This window comes from Choloepus didactylus, chromosome 7 (genome assembly GCF_015220235.1).
Source record: "Choloepus didactylus isolate mChoDid1 chromosome 7, mChoDid1.pri, whole genome shotgun sequence".
In the NCBI taxonomy this organism is placed as follows: Eukaryota; Metazoa; Chordata; class Mammalia; order Pilosa; family Megalonychidae; genus Choloepus; species Choloepus didactylus.
In genome coordinates this window covers 108,601,611-108,626,549 of record NC_051313.1, presented here as the reverse complement: position 1 = coordinate 108,626,549, position 24,939 = coordinate 108,601,611, and the positions used below count along the sequence as shown (strand labels likewise).

The following is a 24,939-nucleotide window of genomic DNA, read 5'->3' as shown; positions in this document are numbered from 1 at the left end:
TTGGCTCAGACTAGCCTCCTCTGTGGTTTACCTGGCATCCTTCATCACCTCACCTTTGACTTAAGAGCTCCTGTGACTATTCGGAGGTGAAGGCCTGTGGACAGGCCTGTGGTGTTCATCCCCTGGCCCAGGCGAGCTCTGGCTCTGGTTTCCTGATGTGGTTCCTGTTGCAGTCAAAAGCACAGGTCAGATCCTGGATCTCCCATTTATTAAAGGTTCTACGCTTTTGGGCAAAGTTACCTTACCTCTGTGTGTCTCTGTCGCCTGTTTATAAAGTGAAGACAATCACAGTACCTTCCTCACATAGGATATGGAACAGTCCGTACATGTAGAGTCCTTAGAACAACATATGGCACTTAGCAAATTCTAAGTAATTGTGATTGCTGTTACTATTACTCTTATAAGCAGTCTCTGACTGGAGGCTAGAGGAGGCTGCAGTTCAGGATGCAAATCTATGAGTGCCAAATCGGAGTCTTCAGAGCAAATCTAGGAATGCTTGCTCCCGGGTGAAGAGGCTCTCTGGAGGCTGGCCAGTCGAGTTGGGAGACTCAGCTCTGCTCGGGCAACCCTCTGCTCAGAGAAACGTCAGGGAATCTCCTATTCACCAGGTCGGTGGTGTAGCCTCAAATGTTAAGATGCAGCTATTGGCATTTGGGGTCCTTGCTTCATGGTTGGGGGTCCACACTTTCTCCCCTTGGCCCACCATCCTCCAAGTACAAGAGGATGGTTCTGAGCTGATAAAGCGACACTCTGCCTCAAACAGTTCACCTTGGGGCCATCAAGGGGAGGTGCATGGCTGGCCCCCTGCGAGGGAGAAGTAGACCACAAATGTAATTAGCCCTTAGTGTTCGCCAGGTACTGTGCTAAGTGTATGTATGTGCATTATCTTACTCAATTAGGACCATAGCTTCCTGGGCATAGGTTTTATTACCCTCATATTACAGGTGAGGGAACTCAGGCTTAGAGGGTGATGAATTGTCCAAGTAGCTGTCTATGCTGACTTAAGGTGGGCATTAGAAGTGCGTGGGACAACGAGTCTAGACCCATGCTGCTCCGTTCCGCTCATACCCTGACCCTTTTCAGGGGCATCTCTGCATGCTCTGTTCTAGCCTTCTGGCTGTGCTGGGGGAGTGGCCCCTATTCCTCTGAACAGCTCAGGCAGCGGTTGGGCCAGCATTTCCCACTATGCCAGGTCTCCATCTGTGCCCTGTGGATAGAGCCGGGAGCCAGCCAGAATGTGCAGGACGAGCCTGTGTGAGCCCCCTGCTAGCAGGGTGGCCAGGCCTCGGTGCTGCTCGGTCCACAGGCTGCTTTCCCGGTCAGTGCGATTTCTAATTGCTGCTGCTGGAGATTCAAACCCTTCAGCCCAAATCCCCGCCCACACCTCTCCAGCCCTCACCCGCGTGTGCTGCCACTGGACCCTGGGTGAGATGTCCTCCTCTTCCTGCTTCACCCAAGACCTGGGCAAAACAGCCAACAGCGCTGGGCCAGAAAACACAGCAGCCTCTCTGCTTCCTGCATTTCTACAGCAGGAGATCTTGCCATTCGTTTTTTATCATCAACAAAAACAACAAAATGAACGGTCACAAAATTCAAACAAATCAAAATGGATTTAAATAAAAAATGAAGTCCTGTTTTATACCTCTCAGTACCTAAATCCCAGAGATACAGTTAGCTGTTTCTTGGATATTCTTTCAGAAAATTTCTTACATTTCTTACATATATGCATATACATACAAATATGTATATATATTTACATATGTATATATATAAATATATTTTTTTTATGTTTTAGCACAAATGGAATGTTACTTTCCATACTGGTTCTGCAGTTTCCTTTTTTACCATAGCAGTCTATCTTAGGTGTATTTTCATTTCAGTCCATATAAATTGACCTCATTAAATACTTTTTTTTAATTGTAAAATCTTCCATTGTGTGGCTCTTTCTTGGTTTATTTCACCTGTTCGCTTCTGAGGGACTTTAGGTTGTTTCTAAGGATTTGTGGTTTTAAATAATGCCACCAAAATATCCTTCTGCCTCTCTTTACCCTTGTGCTTGTGTGTCTGTGTCTTTCTAGAAGTGGAGTTGCTCTGTCAAAGGGTAGAAAGATAGTGAAATTGTGTACAAAATTTTGTATTTATGTTATGTTTCTGGGGAGGGAGTTTATAGTTTTCATTAGATTCTTAACAGATCTGTGACCAAAAAAAGTTTTGGAATCACTGCTCTACAGTGGGCCTGTGAAAATCACACAAGTTGATGTGTGAGAACTGGTGAGCTTGGTTCAAATGTGAGGCATTGCTGGAGTGACCAGATAATCTACATTCCAATGTGGGACACTATTAATAATTGCTTGAACCAGAATTGTTCCAGGTAACTGGCCCCCCAGTCGTGAGCATCGGCGCCTGCACCCACCCCAACCCTTCCCGGAATAGCCCTGTGCCCACCAAGGTCTAAATCCCTGATCCTCTGAGACTATGAATGTTCTCTCTTCTACACCATCAGCACTGAATTACCTGCTGTGCTTGTTTTCCATTCTTTCGTATGTGTTCTTTTTGTTTTCCCCAACTTGATGATAAGCTCTGTAGAGTTGGTCAAGGTCTTGTCCTCAGTTTTCCCACAAAGTCTCACCTTGTCCTGGATACTCAGTTGTGCTCAGGAAGTTCGTGGATTCTGAAGACCAGCTTGACTCCTGGTAGTGGTTTAACTTTTCTGAACTCTGTCTCCTCCTCTGTAGGATGCAGATGATAATGTCCAGCTCATCAGGTTATGGTGAGGCTCTAGTGCGGTAAAGTTTGTAAAGGGGTGCTGCAGGAGTTGCTATTGTTTTGGGAGGTTGCTTTCACCACATGGGTCACCACTTCTCATGGACATATCCTTGGGAGTCCTCGAGGCACTGCTAGCTGCCTAGATTTGTTTTTTTCCTCTTCTCCATTTATTACCAGCCCCTTAATTGCTCTCATATCTGTTCCCTCTTCTGTACCACTGCCCTTGGCTTAATTCAGGTCTTGTCACTTCTCCCTTGGAATACTGCTGGAAAAAGAAGTGAATTTTTTAAAGGCAGCATCTTTTTTTTAACCACTCAAAAATTTTCCAGAAGACATGTACTTTATGAAATCTGAGATAAAAGACCAGATAAGAAGAGGGTAGACAGATGAAAAGGAAGCTGATTGAGAAGGATAAACAAATAAAAAGGTGACTGAATAAGATAATGAACAAGTATAAGGAAACAAACAAACAAAAAATATAACGGTGGAATTAAGTTTCCAGTGTAAATCTCTAAAGAGCAGAATTGGCATTGCAGTTAATCTACTCAATTTCATGTAGCTGAGAAGCTCTCAGAATCCAGAGAAAACCGTACAGATGAAAATGATGAAAAAAAGGTGATAATTAGAGAAATTGACTCAAAAATTTTAAAATATGATAAATGATATATTTGTAGAATTAAAAAGCAGTTAGTATGTCTTACAGAGCATGAGAAGGGAATGAAAGCAAATAAAACACAATACATATTATATAGCAAAGGAAGCAGCAGTGTGGTAGTATTAAGACACAAAACAGGAGATAAAAGCAAAGGCAAATATATCAGTTATGCTGACAAATTTCAGTGGAATATCTCTGCCGCTGAGTTAAAAGAGAATTTTAGGTTGAGTAGAAAAGTAGTCTAGTTTCATGCTCTTTAAACAGGACAAACCTAAAGCAATGACAGAGTTTATTTTGTTCTTTTTCTAACTTGAGACCAATAGTTTAATTTATTTAGGAAATAATGTTAGAGTGTTAATTTTCTTATGAATACAATTTTGAAATTAATGAACTAGAAATGAAAAAATAAAATAAAGAGTTAATAAGTAATTTAAGATCCAGGGCTTAAAAAAATAATAAGTAAAATTTTGGCAAGTCCAATCAAGAAAAAAGAGAGAAAAGGCCAGTAAACAAAGCAAGAGAAGAAAAAGAGGCTTTAACCTCATTCACAGCTTTACAACTATTTCTTGAACATGTGCTAGGTACTTGGCATGTACTGTGGATATTTAGCAATGAATAAAATGAACAAGATCTTCGCCTCCAGGGAATTTATAGTTTAATGGTGAAGATCACCACTTAACAAAATGCATACTAATAATTACAGTTATACAATTATACAGTGATATTGTAATGGAAAAGTTTTAAAAATTTATCAAGGGTTCCCATGTTCAGTGCTGTGCTAAGAAATATATGCTAGGAAAATATAAACTACTGTAATTTATTCAAGAACTATTAGAAAGACTGAATAGACCAGTAACTTAAAAAAAAGTTGAAAGATTAGTAAAAAAATTATATCCCAAAACTTGTTTTTGCTGGCTTTGAGGGGAAATTTTGGAAAACGTTGAGGAAATAGAGCCTTCTGGTGTTTTATAGAATATGACAGAGCCAAGGAACAGATGGACAGCTGCTTGTACATTTCACCCAGTTGATATAACCTTCCTCCCAAATGCTAACTGATAGTGCAGAAAAGAAGACAACACCGAACACTCTTAGGAACACTGATATAAAAGTGTAATATAAAATACTGGCAAATAAAGTCTAATGTTATGTGAAAACGATAATGTACCATATGGTGTTCTAATACAGGTAATTATTTTTGCAACTGTCCAGTAAGTTTGAAATTATTTCAAAATAAATAGTTTAAGGAAAAAAAAGGGTAATATACCATAAATGAGTAAAGTATTTACTCCAAAAAAATGCATGGATGGTTTAATCGCATATAATCATCAAAATAAGAAGCCAGAGGAGTAAAGCCACACAATTATCTTAATAGATGCCAAAATGATACTAGATCCAAATTAACATCCATTCCTGATTTAAACAAAAAAGAATATCTCAAACCACAACCAAGATTATACTTAAAAATGAAACCATAATACTATTCTCATTAAAATAAAGAACAAATCACTAATATTTAACATTATTCTAGAAATTCTAGCTGAAATAATACTATAAAAATAGGAGTCAAAGTTCATGTGTGTTTTTTTTTTTTTTTTTAAACATGTGAAACTCAGGGGACAACTGAAAAACCATTAGAATCCATGGAAGAATTTAGTCATTTGTCCAAATACAAAACCTATTCAAAACCTAGAAGTTTTGCTATTTATCAGCAATAAGCATTTAGAAAACATGATGGAAACATTTATCCTATTCACAAAAATATAAAATACTCAGACATAAAGATATAATGGAAACTATATGTTGAGGCAGCCCGTAAATATCACCCTTCTTTCTTCTGAGTTTGAAATCAATTGAGAGAGAGACGGGGTCGTAGGAATCGGGCAGGTGGAGACCTGAGAATCACCTTTACTACTGACAAAGGCTAAGGTGAGGGACGAAGCTTTAGCCTGAAATGGATCCTTGTCAGATTCATCCCTGAACTAGACACAGGTAACCACTTGTCCTCGGCAGTGCTGGGGTGTTGCAGCCCTGGCAGCGTGGTGCCTGTGTGGGAGTAGCTGAAGGCACCATATCCTCCACCGTGAGGGGGTTGGCGGAGGAAGGGTCCGAGCTGCACACGCCCAGAAGCAGGTGGGGGGAGGTGGCGTGAGGCCAGAATTGTGCTCCAGGAGCCCTCCTTCTACATGGAAAGGGGAAGAGCTCTCCTTCCTCTGCTTGCTGAACCTCTGCTCTGCTCGCTGAATCAGTGAAGGTCCTGGGCACCTGAGGATGTGGCTCTTCCCTCCACAGAAGGGGTGCAGCTGTCTTTCAGCTTTTCCTCCTTCCACCATCACTAACTTCTGTGGATCCTTCTAGGACACCTGGACAGCAGAGTAGATTTTCCCTCAGAACGCTCTCAAATGGATCAAAACAGGACAGTATTTAAATAAATTCCAAGGCAACTCTTCACCCAAGGCTGAAAATCCACTCCCTGCCTATTTCCCAGGCCAAATCATGTTGCAAACACGTTTTTTTCAATTAATAATGGAAAACTGGAAAATTCACAAATGTGTGGAAATTAAACACAACCTTAAATAACCAACAGGTCAAAGAAGAAATTAGAAAGAAAAGGAAAATTTAGAAAATCCTTAAGAGGGAAATTAGAATATCCTTAGAGACAAATTAAAATAAAACGACATACCAAAACTTATGGGATGCAGTGAGAGCAATGCTAAGAGGGAAATTTATAGCAGTAAATGCCTACATAAAAAAAAAAAAAGAGAGAAAACTCTCAAGTAAATAACCTGACTCTACACCTTAAGAATCTAGAAAAAGAAGTGCAAACTAAACCCAAAGCGAGCAGGAGAAAGGAAAAATGAAGATTAGAGCAGATAAATGAAGGAGACTAGAAAAACTAATAAAGAGCATCAGCAAAACCAAAAGTTGGTTCATTTGAAAAAATCAACAAAATTGACAAAACTTTAGCTAGACTGACAAAGAGAAAAGATATAAATAACGAAAATTAGAAATAAAAGTCCCTATTGCTGATCTTACAGAAAAAAAGGATTATAAAAGAATACTATGGACAGTTGTATGCAAACAAATGAGCTAACCTAGATAAAATGGACAGATTACTAGATACATGCAAATTACCAAAATTGACTCAAGAAGAAATATGGAAAGTCTGCACAGATGTATAACATGTAAAGAGATAGCATCAGTAATAAAAAATCTCCCCCAAAAGAAAAGTCCAGGGCCATATGGCTTCACTGGTGAGCAACCAAATGTTTAAATAATAAACATCAATCCTTCTCAAACTCTTAGAAAAAATAGAAGAGGAAAGAACACGTCCTAATTCAGGCCAGTATTATCCTGATACCAAAACCAGTTAAAGACACCACAAGAAAAGAAAACTATAGACCGATATTCCTTATTAATATAGATGCAAAAACCCCAACAAAATACTAGAAAACGGAATCCAACAGTGTGTTAAAAGGATTATATATACCATGACCAAGTGGAATTTATCCCAGGAATGCAAGGGTGGTTTAATAAAAGATCAATCAGTGTAATACAAGCACATCAGTAGAACAAAGGAAAACACCTTTTCTTCAGAGAAGTATAAGAACAATTGATTACAGGAAACTTTGCTGTTTTGTTCATTACTGTGTTCCCAGCACTGACACCAGTGCCTGGCAAATAGTAAGCATTCAGTAATTTAATGCCTATTCTCAGGAGGAAAAGTGCAATATGTAATGCAGAAAAGGCCTTATAGTCCTGATCCTAATGACAATTTATAAGAAAAAGATAATAAAAATTAGGCAAGATAAAAATAGGCAAGAAAGGTGACTAGAAAACGGACAGTAAGAAATTCAGCTAACCAGTAAACATGAAAGTTTGCTTTACCTTGTTAAGGGCAAACAAAATGTCTCAGATGATGAAATGCGAATTAAAACAAAATATTATTTTACATCTCTTAGATGGACAGAGATTGATGCTGGTGAAATAACATAAACTGGCACAACCTTTTCAGAGAGAAGTTTATCACTTATCAAAAACTTGAAATTGTATACTGTTTGGTCCAGGGGGAGTATGGTATCTAGGAAGTTATCCAACAGAAACACTATAATTGGCATTGTACACAGGTGCTATACAGAGAGATTTAGATGGTGAGCATTGTTTGCAATAGCAAAAAAAATTGAAAACCATCTGAATGCCCATTATTAGGGTATTGGAAAAATCGGTTATGGGTTATTGATTCAGTGAAATAATACATGGTGAAATGAAAAGATGAACCACATGACCAAGATCTCTGTGGTTAATTGTAGAGCAAAAAAGGCATTATCTCCTAATCATGCCTTCTGTGAATGTGCCTGCTGCCCTCTCCATGCCAAACAGCTTTTTCGATCCACCTTGGACCCTAACAACTACCTCGTCCTAAACGAACTCACTGTGGCAGTGAGGACAGCCAGGGGGCAGCCTGAGCAGCGTAAATTTGCATCTCACCTCCTTTGCCTCCCTCTGGTTATGGAGTGTTCTGAGGTCCTCTTGCTCTACCTCCTTATCATCATTCCTTAATCTCTGAGCATCCTGAATTGCTCAGAGTTCTCTGACCATGCCTTGTCTTTGGGCTTTTGTCTAGTTCTATTTGCTAAGCCCCATTTCTTCTTAAAACCTGAGTTGCACGCATGAAAGTGGTTAAAATAAGAAATTTTGTATTGTCTATCTGTTACTATAATACAAATTAAAAATAAAACAAGAACTTGCCTAGAAGAATCTCTTCAAGGATTCTTCCCTGACCCTTTATTCCCCCAGGTGAGTAAGAAGGCTCTCTTGCATACCCTTTGGTCCCCTCACTCTGCATGGTAATACCCTAAAGCCTGGTGGTGAAGATACCAACCCTAGAGCCAGGCAACCTGAGTTTCAAATCCTGCATTTGCCATTTACTAGCTTTGTGACCTTGAGTAAGTTGCTTTACCTCTCTGTGCCTCAGTTTCCTCATCTGCATACTGGGCATCATAACACCTACCTCATGGGGTTGTTGGAAGCATTAACAAGTAAATATGGTTGAAGTGCTTGGAGCAGTGCCTGCTGTGTAGTAACGGTCAGTAAGTGTTAGCTATTATTTTAATTATATGTTTACTTGTCTGACTCCCCCACTAAACTGAGATGCTTAAAGGCAGTAATTGTGTGATTTTCTCTCTCCATTCCATCTCCAGTGCCTTGCAGAGTATTTGGCACATGGTAGGCTCTAAATAAATGTTTGCTGAATTAATAATGATAATTAATGTAATTGCCTTCCAGGATCCCATATCGGGCTTTGACCCTGTTGGCTCCACATCACGTAGGGATATCGTGGCCAAACATCAGGCTCAGTAAAATCACCACAAATCAGCAGGTGTTTTCCTGAGCACCTCCAGTGGGCAGGGTACCTGCCATGGATGAGACAGACAAGTGTGAGACCAGCCTTCAGCCTCAGGGAGCTTAGAATCTAGTGGGAGAGCCAAGATTATAAGCACATGAAAAATTATACTACAGTATAAGATTTTTAACAGCCGTTTATGTGAGCAATAGAAGGGACAGAGAATGAGCATTCACAGTTTCTATTTTAGTTGGTGTCATGTTGCTATCTAACTTCTTCCTTGTTTTCCAGATTCGTTCTAGAAAGCTTCTTAAACTTTTACATAATGAAACTGCGATCTAGAGGCTTGACTAGGTTCAGATTTGATTTTTTTTTTCCGTTGTGTCCTTCCCTTAGTAGACACGTAACAGCTGGTTGTTTCTCTGTGGTATTAACAGCCATCAATAACCATTGCTACATCCATTATTTCATTAGGGGTTGTAAAATGGTGATATTCTATTTATTAGCTGGAAACTTTCATAAAGACAAACCTCCCCTCCTTAACTATTTTGTTACCCTGAGGGATAGTTGTTTAAGAAAGACAAAATAAATTCTTGATTCTTTTCCTTTAATTACCAGTTTTCAAAATAATAAACTGATTCTTGAGCATCCTTCAAAGGTGACTGATGAGGCTTTTGGGCCTTTTTTTTTTTTTCCTGGTCCAAAAGTTTTTTTTTTTTTTTAATTCAGTTTTATTGAAATATATTCACATACTGTACAGCCATCCATGGTGTACAATCAACTGTTCACAGTACTATCATATAGTTGTGCATTCATTACCCCAATCCATTTTTGAACATTTTCTTTATACCAGAAAGAATCAGAATAAGAATAAACAGTAAAGATAAAAAAGAACACCCAAATCATGCCCCCCATCCCACCCTATTTTTCATTTAGTTTTTGTCCCCACTTTTCTACTCATCCATCCATGCACTGAATAAAGAGAGTGTGATCCACAAAGTTTTCACAATCACACTGTCACCCCTTGTAAACTACATGGTTATACAACCGTCTTCAAGAGTCAAGGCTACTGGGCTGGAGTTTGGTAGTTTCAGATATTTATTTCTAGCTATTCCAGTACATTAAAACCTAAAAAGGGTTATCTATATAGTGCGTAAGAGTGCCCACCAGAGTGACTTCTCGATTCCATTTGAAATCTCTGAGGCACTGAAGCTTTATTTTATTTCATTTTGCACCCCTCTTTTGGTCAAGAAGATGTTCTCAATTTTGGGGCCTTTTTCAAAAAGCATCATTATAAACTCATGGATTTTAAACCCATTTCGTAAGTTTAAGTCCGTTGTGGTTATTATCCTTATGGAAGCTTAAATGGTCCATCTTTAGCCAGTGGGAACCTCTTCAAGTTGGCCTTGAACTTTTTGACAGGACTGCTAGTCTTTGCTCATTTCATTGTTTTCTGGTGTGATAAGATGTTTCAGGCTCATCTTACATGTTTTCTGCTGCAGACCTGGAATCAGCCACTTATTTAAGGAGAAGGGCATGAATTTTTTAGAATATTGGTACAATACTACCAAACTACTTTCCAGAAAGGAATTATTATAATTTACACTCCTACTAATGAAATACAAGGACCATTTTCTCCATATACTCACCAGTGTTAAGTGTTATTTTAAAATCTTGACCTTTATTTGATGAGCAGAATAGTCCTAATTTGCATTTCTTAGATTATTAGTGCATGGGAACATTTTCTTCTGTTCATGAGTTATTTATATTTATTTTGAGAACTCTATCTTCAGGTTCTTTTGGCCATGTTTCTGTTATGACATTGGTGTTTTTATAATTGATTTGTAACTATTTATTTTATTAGAGAAGTTGTAGGTTTACAGAAGAGTCATGTGTAAAACACAGAATTCTGATATACTACCCTATCGTTAACACCTTGCATTAGTGTGGTACATTTGTGTAACTATTTATTAAAGCCAGCAACCCCTCTTCTGTCATTTGCTGAAAATAGTTTCCCTGATTTGTCATTTGCCAGGTGGAGTTGTGTACAACTTCTTTTTTATGTAGTCAGGTATTTTCCTTTACAAAGCATAGAGTTTTCCAGCCCTCACTTGTTCGGAGCTTAAGGGATCAGAAAGCTGAATTCTACTGGTTGTCCAGGCATTAGCTGATGCATGAGTGTTACCTGTGCTCTCCTCACCTACCTGCAGTTTGTGTTCCTGGAGGCCAGAGACCTGCCGCACACCAGGTGCAAGAGATGGTCTAGATCCATTTTTACCCCGACAGCTGTGCTCCAGTTCTTGTTCTTATTGCAGGTGGTTCTGGTTCGTTCTTTATTTTTTAATTGTGAAAAAACATATAACATAAAAATTCCCATCTCAACCACTCCTGAGCATACAGTCTAAGTGGGATTAATCTTTTTCATGATTTTGTGCTCCCCTCACCCCTGTTCCTTACCGGAACTTCCCATCACTCCAGACAGATACCCTGTAGCCATTATGCATTAATTCCCTATTCTCCCTCTCCCACCCCTGGTAATCTCTACTTTCTGTCTCTGTGATTTGCATATTTTATATTCAGCATATTTCATGTAAGTGGAATCATACTTATCTGTCCCTTTATGTCTGACTTATTTTACTCAATATGATGTCTTTAAGGTTTATCCACATTGTTGCAGGTATCAGAACTTCATTCCTTTTTAAGGTTGAATAATAGTTGATTGTATGTATACACCACATTTTGTTTATCCATTCATCTTTTGATGGACACTGTGGTTGCTTGCACCTTTTGCTTATTGTGAATAATGCCGCAGTGAACATTGGTGTACAAATATCCGTCCGAGCCCCTGCTTTCTGTTCCCTTTGATTATATATCTAGGAGTGGATTGCCGGGTCACATGATACTTCTCTGTTTAACTTTTTTTTTTTTTTTTCAGGAGAGGGGTGTTTCAATGCTTTATTAACAGTACATTTTTTCCTCCCCTGGGGAGGTCTGATGACTTTTTTTTTTAATCTAAATTCAGTTTTATTGAGATGTATTCATGTACCATACAATTATCCATGGTGTACAATCAACTGTTCACAGTACCGTCATATAGTCATGCATTCATCACTCCAATCTATTTTTGAACATTTTCTTTACATCAGAAAGAATCAGAATAAGAATAAAAAATAAAAGTAAAAAATAACACTCAAATCATCCCCCCCATCCCACCCTATTTTTCATTTAGTTTTTGTCCCCATTTTTCTACTCATCAATCCACACACTGGATAAAAGGATTATGATCCACAAGATTTTCACCATCACACTGTCACCCCTTGTAAGCTACATTGTTAGACAATCGTCTTCAAGAGTCAAGGCTACTGGGTTCGAGTTTGATTGTTTCAGGTTATTTACTTCTTCTGTTTAACTTTTTGAGGAACTGCCAAACTGCTTTCCACAGTGGCTGCGCCATTCTACCTTCCCACCAACAGTGTACTAAGGTTCCTATTTCTTTGCATCCTTATCAGCACCTGTTATTTTCGGTTTTTTTAATAATAGCCATTCTAGTGGGTGTGGAGTGGTGGTCCTGTTTTGAATGGTTTTTGGGCGTAGTGAATAAGCTTCTGCTAATCTACGCCCCCATCAGGGATACAAGCAGGGAGGCGCCCAGGGCAGTGGGTGACAGCATGCAAAACTCCTAGCAACCAGTGGCCACCTGGCGGATGGATGGCCATGGGTGGCTCCCGCTATGGGTGGCTCCAAGACTCTGTCTGGGAGCAGAGAGGCAGAGCAGAGGCACCCTCAGAGTCAATTCATAAAGACAGAGACTGGGTGTGTGCAAATCAAGCACTTCACAGCTCCCTGTGGTCTGTGTAGGAGCTATGCCGACAAAGCCTACACTGGGTAAGGGGGCTGTGATGGGATGTGATTTCTAAAGAATAAAAAAAAATCCTAAAAGTAAAGGTAATGACAATAAATAATTGTATCCAACACTTGCCTGGCTAAGAACCAAAGGCATAGTGCTTACTAGGTGCCAGGCCCTGTTGCAAACATAATACATATATTAACCCATTTACTTTTCACAATTAGCCTGAGACAGATACTGTCATTAACACTATTTTATAGACGCAAAAATGGAGGCACTGAAAGGATAAACAACTTGCCCCAAATCATGCTCTTGGTAGGTGAAAGTGAGAATTTGAGCCCCCATTTGACCAGATCCCTGTCCCATCCTACCTGTAGGCTACAGGCCAGGACTTAAACTTATGTAGGTCTTCAAACTTCCCAGAGGGTGTTCTGTCCTTGCAAAGGCCCTGCAGGGTAAAGAGAACAGATGTTACCAGCCCTTTACACATGGGGTAACTGAGGCAGAAAAACTGAGTGACTTGCCAGAGGCCCTTTGTCAGTTAGTGGTCTGGCCAGGTCTAGAAATCCAGGACTTTATGCATTTGCTAGTTGATAATAGTTTGGCATCATAGTGAAGCGCTGAACCTTCTAGGAATATTGTCCTTGGACAGTACAAACAAGTATCACCTTTTCCCTTTTAGAAGACCCAGACTTCTGGGGCCTGGTGAACACAGGGTTTTTATCCAGACTTTGTGGGCCCAGCTCTGACCTTCTGGACAAGGCTCTCGAGGGCTGTGGGGTGGGCGTGGGGATGGGGGGCTGCTCTCAAGGTTTTGGGGTTGAGCCTGGGCCTGGCCCTTTCTGGAAGTCAGGTGTTTTGTCCTCATGTGAGGAGCAGCAGACTAAGTTCCAGAAGCAGCAGGACTGCTGGGTCAGGGATTCTGGAATAGTTGAGTGGAGATTGCCCTGCTGTCTTCTTATTCCTGGCTTAATGGCTCAGACCATTTTTAGATGTCAGGAAGTATAACAATATGGTACTTTTTTCTTGGTGAATAATGGATGAACCCAGGGAAGATACTGTACTTTTCCTGGTGAATTATTTACCAGGAGCCTCTAATTTGAGGGCTCTCCATTATCAAGGGCTTGAACCTGGCGTGTATAGAGCCCCATGCCCTCTCCCTGGCTCCCCCAGCTCCCCCACCTACAGACTAGCAGTCATCTTTCTGGCTAGTGTTACGGGCAGCTGCTGGGGAGGGAAGACGCGGGGACAGAGCCACCAGGTGCTTTTCCTGGCCAGGGGCAGCTGGAATAAATGTGGAGCTGGGCCCTGCTCTGCATTCTTGTGTGTACACATTCTGTGCCTTTGTCCTTGCCCCTTTCTCTGTTCTCTCTGTGACTCTATATGTTGCTGCACCTCAGTCTCTCCATTCGTCTCTGTCACATCTCTGCCTGTCGGTCTCTCACTTTCTCACTCTGTTGATCTTTTTTTCACCAACCTTTTCTATCTCCCCCCCTCTGTATGTCAGTGTCAGTCTGTCTCTGTCTGTTGATCTCCCTGTCTTTTTCTCTTAGTCTCTCTTAGTGTGTCTTGCTCTTTTGATCGATTTTTCTCTGAAAGTAGGTCTCCCACCCACCCATCTCCACCCCCCCACACCCACCCTCCCATCTCTCTGTCTGCATGACTTTGTAGGTCTGTAAGAGGCACCTCCTGGAATGGAGGGACAGCCAGTTCCAGGTTTAAGTAAAGCCAGATCTTGGTGCCTACAAGACCCACCGAGTAGGCATGAAGTAAACTTTAGGTCTTTGTCATTTTTTTGGCTTTCAGTTCAGCTATTGCATCAGCCATGCTTAGGGTGGGTTTTTTTCCCCCCCTCTTTAGCTATTTTTTTCTTTAGCTAAAGCATTTATGTTTTATAAAATTTTCCCCCAGAGTAGGTTGTCCTTAGCCTTTAAGCATCTGGTGATGAGTTGCAAGTTTTGAGTACTTTAAAAAATAACTTACAAGCTGTTGTTTCTGTCCATTATTCATCAGTTTGTACTTTTTTCATCTGTTGTTATTGATTTGGAGATTAAAATATTTATTTTGTTATCTTTAGCCAGAATGCTTTTCCTGAACAGCTATTTTTAAAATGACTTTTTTGGGGGGGTTATTTTCCTTAAAAACAAAGGAGCAAATCATTAGTAATGCAGTTAAGAGATTAAATGAAAGAATAAAATTAGATTTTGTGCTATTATGAAGCTTATATTTTATGCAGTAAAATGGGGTTTATAAGAACCCAGGAAGTATGTGGTAAAATCTGATTGTTTTACTCTAATTGGGCAACTGGCCTGCCTTCCACTCACCCTCTGTCCCTATGGCCCCTTTCTCTCCCCCATGGCACTTACCCAAAACCCTGGCCAGACTCCAGGACATTGCAGTAAGATTTGAGCATGTCATGACTGCAGTTGGTCACCACTAATGGTATGTGTGTGCATGCATATTATCCCCCCTCCCCCAATCTCCTGTGCAATGTTATTGTCAATATTTTCCCAGTCATAGGTGATAGCAGAGATAGCTGAGAGCAAAGATGCTGATGGCAGGTGCAGATCTGCCTTCAGAAGGAGGCATCAGGCCTGCCCCCCCATGATCCTGGAGTTCAGGGGTGCCCTTTTCCCTCTTCAAGCCAGCAGCTCTTCTGAGCACCTCTCTGCCTCCCCCCACAGTTCTGGATTCTGCTCTTTTTCTGGCTTCATAGGCCTGGATGGAGCATCCTGTTCTAAGACCCATCCCTCAAGGGAAGGGTTGGTTTCTAGAAGCAGCTGTTGTTCAAACAGGTAGAAATGTTCTGTTCTACCAGAAAGGAAGACGGGGGCCTTGGAGGGATGGTGACTGGCTCTGACTCTTGGGCTCTGCCCCGTGCAGGACCGAGGGGCCTTTCCCGAGAGGGCATCAGGCCGTGGGGTATGTTGTCTGGCCAGGGCTTTTCCGGGCTGTCAAGGGTGCACCCCTCCTCCTGCACATGTGTTAAGCATTGCCGCATGCTGCCGGGTGTGCAGCACATGCAGCTGCCGCAGGCCCTGAGCTCATGCTTTGCACATCACCACAGCATAGCAAAGTGATTTCCTCACATTCCCCACTCAGTCCGCTCCGGGAAGTGGCTTTCAGAGCACTTCTAAATATGAAAGTAGGAAACTGCCTTTCTCTTATTCCTTTGAAACCAGCTGAGCTCCAGCCTCTCTAGTAATTTTTTGGGCTTGAGGGAGAGAAGGATGGGGAACAGGAGAGCTGAGGAAGAAAGAGTATGTGTGTGTGTGCATGTGTGTCTATGGGGGATTTCACCAGGCTCTGATGATACAGAAATTTGTAAGTGACAGTCCCTTCCCAACAGAGTGGTAGAAACAGGCAGTCTGAGCGTTAGATGAAGTGATGGAGGCCAGGGTGAGTGCTGGGGCATGCAGAGAAGAGGGGTAGATTTAAAGACTGATTTTCAAACTATGCACAGCTATGATCAGCTGCTCACTTGCTTACATTTTTTTTTTCATTTGCTTCCTCCTTTAAAAAAAACCAACAGTACATTCATTTATTGGTTAGAACGGTAGGATGTAGGAGATGGCCACAGGGACAGATCTTCAAAACGCAGTGCAAAATGGAAAAAAGCAAGAAGCAAGGTGAGGTATAATGCAAGACCACTTACACAAGTTAAAAATACCTGCACATGGTATAGTAATCACATTTTATAAAAGCATGTAGAAATGAAGGAATTTACATTGAACATAATAGAACAATTGTGGGGAGAATGCGAATAAAAGAGAACAAATGAATGGAATGAAAAGCAGCCCATGTGGCACCGTGGTAAGAACACAGACTGCGGAGCCAGACAGATCTGGAGGCAACTCCTGATGCTGCCACTTATTGGTATATCCTTGACGCCAGTTTCCTTGTCTGCAGAATGGGGCTAATCGGTGTGGAGGGTTCTTCGGTTTAGAAGCAGTGTGTACATGCACGGGACCCAGCAGAGTGGACAGTCAGAGGCGCTAAGGCAACAGTGGCCGACACAGTGGCCTCGTGTGACTCCTGAGCCCTTGAAGTATGGCTAGTGCACCCAAGGAACTGAATTTTCATTTTAATTCATTTGAATTTAACTAGCCCCAGTGGCTAGTAGCAGGTTTGAGAGTATTTTAACTTCTTTAGAAACCAGGGAAGATTTTCCTTGTTGAGTGGAGTTGAGCCCCCACCCACTGGGGTTCAGCAGAGTTGGGTGGGTGCAGGGTGAGCATCAGGAATCCTGTCCTCCCCTCCACAGGGGCATTGGGGTGAATCGCTGCGGTTAGGACCCGGCACTGTGCTCAGCTGCTGGATTAGCAGCCTCCTAGGGTGAGGCAGAGATGGGAAAAAATGAGCTCATAAGATGGATCTTGTAGAGTTTCCTGGGCCTGTCTTGAAAATTAATGAACGAACTATGGCTTGGTCCAACCAGTCCCAAGGTCGTGGTCCCCGTCTGTCATTCAGTTTGCCCCCTACCTCCACCAGAAGGACTGTGGATCCCATGATCCCAGGGCCTCTCACTGCAGCACCTGGGAGCCAGAGGCCTGGGAGTGGCCCCAGAACATGGCTGTGGAGCCCGCAGCCAGTCACTTTCCACCTGGGGTCCCTCTCCTCTGGATTATGAGGGGTTGGATTCTGCTACCCCCTGGGGATCCCTGAGAACCCTGTCTCAGCACTCCCACAGCCCCCTAACTGACTGTTGTCTCTCTTTCTCCGTGGGGCTAAGCGAGCGTGGATTTGTCCCCAGGCATGGAGAAGGGTGCAGGGAGCTTGCAGTTCCCCCTGGCGATTCTGTTCCAGCTGGCTCCCCATTGTCCACCAGGCCTTGGGACTCCCCAGGGGTCACCTTTGTCCAAGGACATTTTGATCTGGGGTCCACATGCAGACTTGTGTGTCTGTACTTAATGTGTATTTCATCTGAATATCAGCGGGGCTTGGGGCTGAAAAAGAATCACTTAAATCTGTGTCAAGACTGCATTTTATTGGTGAGGAAAGGTAGTCCTAGGACAAGATTTCAGGTCAGATGGACACCGGAGTGACTTTATTCCCCATAACTACTTCTGGGGTCTTTACTCTTTGGCCCTAAGGAGCATAGAATGTCTGTCCTCTCCTTGAGCTTACCTTCTAGCTTGGGGAGAATGCTTTCAGCCACAGCAGAAGGCTGTCAAAGGCAGTGTGTGGCCAAGGTGGTCAGGGCGGTGGAAGGCAGAAGTGGATCTCCTGGGAAGACTGTCTGGAGGAGGTAGGATGGGTGGCTTGTCAGTAGTAGTGCTGGGTCTCTGTTTGCAAATCCCACCCTCCCACCCCCCACCTTGGACCCTACATACCTGCCATTTGTAGGATCACTCTTACTCTTTCCCCAGCCTGGCCTTACATTTGCAGAGTGGCTCTGGAGGCTGGGGCAGGGGGGACACTTCAGGAAGCAAGGCCCTTTGTTTCTGTAACATCTAATCCAGTGTTAGGGCTCATTTTGCTTTCTCATTTCTCTAATTTTGCAGGTAATAAAACTGGTAGGAAGAGGGTTGTGCTCGGTCAGGGTCAGCCTAATTGTTAGTGGCCGTGTCGGGACTAGAGCCCGGTCTCCCTAACCCTTACACCTGATCACACTGCCTCGCTCTGCCTGGGTTTTTTAATTCATTGCTGCTTCCTTGGAGACATTGCAGCCGGGTGAGGGCGTGTGCCCCAGTAAGAGACAGGCAGGTTCCAGGGAGAGCGTGCTGTGGCTGCTGGCTGAACTGTACTCGGCCTTGTTTCCAGCTGGCATTTTTGTCCCCCTGGGCTCAGCTGCCAGATGATGCTGGGCACTTACTGTTAGAGGTTGATCGCCCCCCACCCAGGGCCTCAGGAGTAGGAAGGGCAGGTCTGAGTTGTGGCCTGATAGGTTGTTTCTGCCCTAATCCCTGGTGGATTTGTCCTTTTCCTCTAATCCACATGTGGGAGCCTCTCCAGATTTTATGGTTAAATCCCAAGACAGGGTCTCTGGCTCTGCTCCCTCCTGCCCTGTGTGATGGATTTTGGAGGGTCGTGGTCCTCCTGTCAGTGGATCTGTGGCCTTTCATAGGCACTGGAAAGACAGAAGGGGGTGGAATTTTCTCCTCTGCTTCTGGGTCTTGGGGTCAGCCATCCTCTGAACTCCTGTGTTCTGGGCTTATCATCAAACAGTCTGGGTTGTTGGTACTAAAACCATGTACCATCTACTGGTGGTGGTCGAGAGGGAGATTCCAAATTCCCAGGTTCACAAACACCCCCTGCAGGATTTTTTGGGTTTCTGCCAACCTGGGTGAAAGCTGGGAAGATGACTGAGTTCACTCATCATCCAAGTGACTTATTCCTACAGTGATTTGGTCCTCAAAACAATTCCAATGTCTCTGGGCTGTGTACCTTTGGGGTGGCTCAAGAGCAGTTGAAAGCGTGCCAGTTCAGTCCTCAAAGGCCAAGGGTCTGTTGTATTAGCCCCTTGGGAAGGAGGATTGGGCCGGGGGGGTTCAGCGGCTGGGGAGGAACCCTGGTGCTGCTGGGGCCTCTCACTTGGTGTCCTGAGAGTTTCCGGATGGGGGAGGCTTGTGAGGAGGCCCTTCCTCTTGTGGTTCAGGGAGCCTGGGGGCTGCTCTCTTACCTGGAGCATTTGTAGCTGAAGTCCCTCACTCAACCAGGGTCTTGGTGTCTCATCCCAGTCCTGAGGCATCTGTCCAGTGGATGGACTTTTCCACAGCAAGCAAGAAGAGAGAGAATCATCCATCACAGTTGGTGGGTCTGGGGCCTAAACAGGCCTTAGGGGTGTTTTTCCTAGACCAGGAGGTCTACCGCCTCAGGGATGGATAGTTGAGTGGCCCAGCTGGGTACTTGGACCAAAGTATCCAAAATTATTTCCAAGCAGGACCATATAGGAAAACCTTCTTGCTGCTTTTAGCTCTCCATAGCACTCATGTTTACACACATGTGTGTTCACACATATATATACACAGGGGGCTGCCGGGCCTGGAGCCCAGAGAGCAGCAAGGTGGGTGGGCGCCGGAGCAGACGTGAGTGCTCGCTGGGGGGTGTGGGGCCGGGTGCCTGGGGCTGGGTGCTGGAGCTGGGCTGATGCCCACTCAGCCTCTCACGGGGGGCTAGGGCTCAGGCAGAGCGAGTGTCTGCATATAGATGGCTGTTTGGGAGCCAAGGAAATGGCTTAGAAAATCTCCTTATTGGGTATTCGCAGCCCCAGCTTGGTGGGGGTCTGGTGCCTGGTGTGGGCAGATGGCACTGCCTGCCTGTCGTGGCTGAGGGGCTTCCTGAGCCCACTCTTTTCCGTGGGGCGGGCCCATGCCTGGAAAACAGCCCGAGCTGTGCTGTGGAGCCCACCGAGCCCTCCCACAGCCTGGGTGGTAGGGTGGTGTCCCCATTTCACTGCGAGGGAAAGGGCACAGAGAGTCAGCCTAAGTGGGCATTGCTGGGGAGCAGCAGAGGCAGGACTGTTTGGCAGCAGCAAAGCTTTCTTTGTCCTGGCGCAAGTGACTCCACAATGGGGAGCCACCTCAGAGGGTGCCTCGGCCATGTGTTTCCATGAAGGTGTGTGTAGACGGGGTGATGCATGGTGTGTCCGATGGTGCAAGAGGGGGCAGGTTTGGGAACCCAGGACTAGTGAACTGCCAGAGAAAGCCTTTCCTGGACCACGGCCCTGCAGGGAGGGTCACAGGGGCCAGACTATACCACCTTGAGGCAGGCCTCCATCCCCCAAATCTTCCCCCCTCTCTATCCTTGCTCTCCACCATTTCTTGTTGGGAATCAGTTGCAGTGTCTGAAGAGTCTCTCCCTTCCCAACTCCTTTCCGGAGGCTCCTCAGTCTGCCTCTGAGTCTGGCTGTGGACCCACCTGCCCCCAACATCTTCTCTTACAAACCATGCAGATGGCCAGTCTGAGCGCACCCCAGGTTGTCCCCCAAGCAAATGTGGGTGCTGGCCACAGCTCCGGGTCAGCCTCCCAGGGGAGAAGCCTCATGGCCTAGGTGGGCCCTGTTGTCTGCCGGAGGCTCAGAGAAGGCCTGGTTGCCACCCTCCCCCTGCCTTTTGCAACATCTAAAGTCTGCCCCAGCCAAGCACTAACCAGGACCTGCTGTGAACTGACGTCAGCACATCGGGCCCTGCGGGGCCGGCTTTGATGTTTCCCAGGCCCTGCTGTGGGGGCGCAGGGGTTCTGAGTGGCAGTCTGGGAATGTACCATCGCCACCACAGCTACGAAGCGCCCCAGCCCCAGGAGCGGAGGCTGGAGGCTGGGGTGGGGGTGGCTGGCTCTGAGCTGGGGCTCCTCTGTGGCACGCCGTCTCCTCACCTGGCTCGGGTTTCCATGGCAGGGGATCTGTGAATCCTGCAGCCCTAGGGCCCCCTTCCCTCCAGCCTCTGCCAGCTGATTATTGCCCTCAGACCTCTGCTTTGCTCTGGTGGCTACTCCCCTGACTGGGGTCTGTGAGTGGTCCTGGGCCTTGGCAAGGGGGCAGCTTTCAGGCCTCCTGGGTCTGCCCTGGCAGTGCTTTCTACTGCTCTCAGGATTGAGTCCTTGAGCGGGAAAGCTGAGAGGACAACATCGGCAGGAGCTGCCATTTATTGAAGGTTAGTTCTATCCGAGGCACTTCACATGTTCTCACATTTAGACTCATGATGCCCCATGTGGGGGCACAGAGGGGCCACGTTACTTGCCTGGGGTCAGTCACACCAAGTAGGACAGTCAGGATTTGAGCCAGATCTGTCTGATTCCAAACCCTGAGTCTCTCCTCCATCTGGGTGAGACTCCCGGCTCCCCACTCTGTGTGGCGAAGGTGAGCGGGGAAGTGGGGTCACCTGTACTCTGAGGGCAGGTGATCTCTCTTTGGTCTTTGACCACATTCAGGGCCCTGTTCAAGCATTCTGGATCCTGGGTTGAGGGTCTGGAGGTTTTGGAGAGTCACATTGTAGGGGCCCACTGGGGCCTCCACCTGAGCCTGCCCATCTGGCAGGAGAGATGGTTGGGAAGTGTTCCAGACTTTCTCCACACGTCCTCTGAGGTTAATTCAGTTCAGCCAGCGCTCACTGAGCACCTTCGTGTGCTTGGCACAGTCTGCAAGGGGTGTCTGCTGGTAGTGGCTCACTACCTGGTGTGGGGAGTGAGACTTCCCGTTGTAGGGTCAGCTACTTCTAGGGTTGCTTTTGAGTCCCTGAGAGGGGCTAGGAAGAGCACAGGCTAGGAGCTCTGTCTGATCTTGTGCCAGTCCCTTCATCTCTCTGGGCCTCAGTTTACCCATCTGTACTACAAAGGGGTTGTACCAGAATGCCCCGTGGGGGCAGGGCCCCTCCTGCTTAGGGCATTTGGAAATGTTTGGGGCTGTTTGGGTTGTCACAGTGACTGGGGGCGCTCAGCGGTGCCCAGAGGGCAGATTTGTTGACTTGAACAGCAGTGGGATCGCCCAGCATGATGGAGAATTGTTCCTCCCTGAGAGTCAGCAGTGCTCCACTGAGAAGTACCAGGTGTGCCCTGAGCCACTTGCAGCCCTGAGACTGCATCTGGTGTTGAGAGCTGTGGGCTGGCCCCTCTGAGGGTTGGGAGATGGATCAACGCCAGAGGCAGCCCCTCATCTGGGCCCTGACTTCGTAAGGAGGCTGGTTCTTTTGCCCTAAAGGACCAACCCCCACCTCCAGGGCCTTGGGAGGGCAGTGGTTTGGAAGGGGATGGGCAGGAATCCATCTGTCTCTTCCTACCCTTGCTTGTCCAGTTTGGGCAAAGGCAGAGCATGCCTGTCTCGGTAGCAACTCCAGGTGGCCAGTTTCTTCTTCCTGGAGGGGGTGTGTGTATACTGGCTGTGCAGCTTTTGCTGCCCTCTTCCAATGTTTCACCCCCTCACACACACACCCCCATCCCCACCCCTGGCAGGTGGCTGGTGTTCCAGGAACAAAGCCCAGTGTATTACTCCTGCTGTGGTAACTGTGCTACCCACCTGGCCCTGCCCTCTGCCTCCCAACCCACCTGCTGCTCAATGCAAGCTTTTCACTCCTCCCTTGGCACCCACTGGTGCAGTTCCGCCTTTGGTTGCAGGGCCCCCTTGGCCTGTGGGTGTTCCCTGGCCTGGGCCAAAGCTGAACTGTGGCAGTGGGGGTGGGGTGGGGGTGCAGTGGCTGTAGGTGAAAACATGGAACTACTTGGCTCATTTCTCAACTTAACACAGAAAAGCTGCCATTGGTCACCAATGGATTCTTAGGGATAGAGGGTGGTGGAGTGGCCCTGATGTGTCTTTGGCAATAGCCCTGGTTCTGGAGAGTATTGGCTTCTCCATTGATGGGGCAGGTTTTCTTAAAGGAACCCCTGGAAAGTGGTGGCTGCAGAGCGTCTGTGGGTGGGATTCCAAGTCTCCCTCACCTGTAGCCACCTCTGACACCTGGAGCCTCAGCAGGTGTGTGAGTGGGTTAATCTTTCAAAGATGTTCTTTGAATCGCCATTGAACTCTGCACAACATCCTGCATTCTGAGGATGATGGGGAGGGTGGCCTGCCAATGCCCCCCACCCCTCAGCCTGGCATCAAGACCCCTATAATCTGGTTCTGCAGGCTCAAGGCTCCTTCCTTCTGGAAGCCTCCCTTGAGCTCACAGCCCCCACCCAGCTCTCAGGGTCCTGCTTCTTGTGCACTCCAGAGGCACTGACGCCCCACACTATTCATTTGCATTTACATGAATTTAGCCCCGCCCTGTATGATGTCTTTTTTTTTTTTTTCACTCAGAGTGTTTAATAATTTGAATGTTAGGAATTACAAGCAATTTCCAAAAGCAGAGATTCTCACATTCATAAAACTTTGTACATCTTTTGAACTAATGGATATATTTATGCTGCTAAAATCAAACATGCATCATTTCCAAACATTCTTGGATCATGATTTTATATATTACATTATTTAACACCATCCCTCATCGCTACATGTTTTATTATACACTTGCAGCATTCTGTTCGGATATCTGATCTTTGTCTTCATTCTTCACATCTGTATGATGTCTTGAGGCTCGCATCCTCTTGAGAAGAGGGCACCACATTTCAGTCCCCTGTAAGCACCCAGCTCAGTATAAGTTTCCCAATGGACATTTGATAGTTACAGTGTCAGGCTTTCTCACCAGCACCTGCTGAATGCACTAAACCCCTTTCCTCCCTACGTGCACAGGGTGATGGATGGATGGGTTAGGACAGCAGCTGCAACCCCTCCTGACCCCACCCTCCCTGTGTCCCCTCTGCAGGTGTCCAGGCAGCCATCGTCTTCATCAAGGAGCCGTCTTCACAGGATGCGCTGCAGGGGCGCCGAGCGCTGCTCCGCTGTGAGGTTGAGGCCCCGGGCTCAGTGCATGTGCACTGGCTGCTCGATGGGGCCCCTGTCCAGGACACGGAGCGCCGCTTCGCCCAGGGCAGCAGCCTGAGCTTCGCGGCTGTGGACCGGCTGCAAGACTCGGGTGCCTTCCAATGCGTGGCCCGGGACGACTCTACGGGAGAGGAAGCTCGCAGTGCCAATGCCTCCTTCAACATTAAATGTGAGTCAAGGGGCTGGGCCTGGGTCCCCAGTTGGGGAGCTGCTGAGCTCTGGGATGCCCTTCCTTCCTCAGCTTCTCCCATTTCCAGTTGAATGGGGTAGGCAGAATGAAGTGTGGTCAGCTTCTTTCTGCTTTGATGGATGAGAAGAAGTTAAAAGTCTCATTTTTTTCTGAGGTTTTTTTTTTTTTTTTTACTTCTGGCCCATTTATCTGCTGGATGCTTTTGCAGGTGGGAAGGACAGTGAGGCAGCTTGGCCCACTATCAGGCTTGACCTGCCAGGGATCTGGTGGCACCCACCCCTAAAGCCCCTAAAGCCCAGGGCTTCCCTACTCTGTCTCTCTTGGCTCCACCATTTCCTGCTTGTCCTCTTTTGCCTCTTCCCTCCCACCCTTATTCTGCACTGCCCTCACTTTGCAAATGTGGCCTCTTCTACAGGGATTGAGGCAGGTCCTGTGGTCCTGAAGCATCCAGCCTTGGAAGCTGAGATCCAGCCACAGATCCCAGTCATGCTGCGCTGTCACATTGACGGGCACCCACGGTAAGGTGCCCTGCATCATGGAGGCTGACGTTGGGTTGGGGATGGGGAAGGTTATCCTACAGGTAAGGGATGTCCCCTCAAATCCTGGGCTCTCTTCAGATCTACCTCGCTTCATTCTGTAACCACCTCTGCCCCACCCTCCCCACCTGTACTAGTCAGGGTTCTCTAGGGAAACAGAACCAAAAGGAGATAATCTGCAAAGAGTATGAGATTTTATAAAGGTGTCTCAACTGTGGGGATGCACGAGTCCACATTCCCTAGGGCAGACT

General features: G+C 45.6%; 1 protein-coding gene across 1 annotated transcript in view; it reads left to right on the top strand.

Moving 5' to 3' along the window:
- PTK7 (protein tyrosine kinase 7 (inactive)) overlaps positions 1-24,939 on the top strand; it is a 78,905-nt gene that overhangs the window by 14,120 nt on the left and 39,846 nt on the right. The window contains exons 2-3 of the mRNA XM_037842139.1: positions 23,844-24,131; positions 24,568-24,670. Of these exons, the coding sequence (XP_037698067.1) occupies positions 23,844-24,131; positions 24,568-24,670 (391 nt within the window). The remainder of the gene's footprint in view (positions 1-23,843; positions 24,132-24,567; positions 24,671-24,939) is intronic.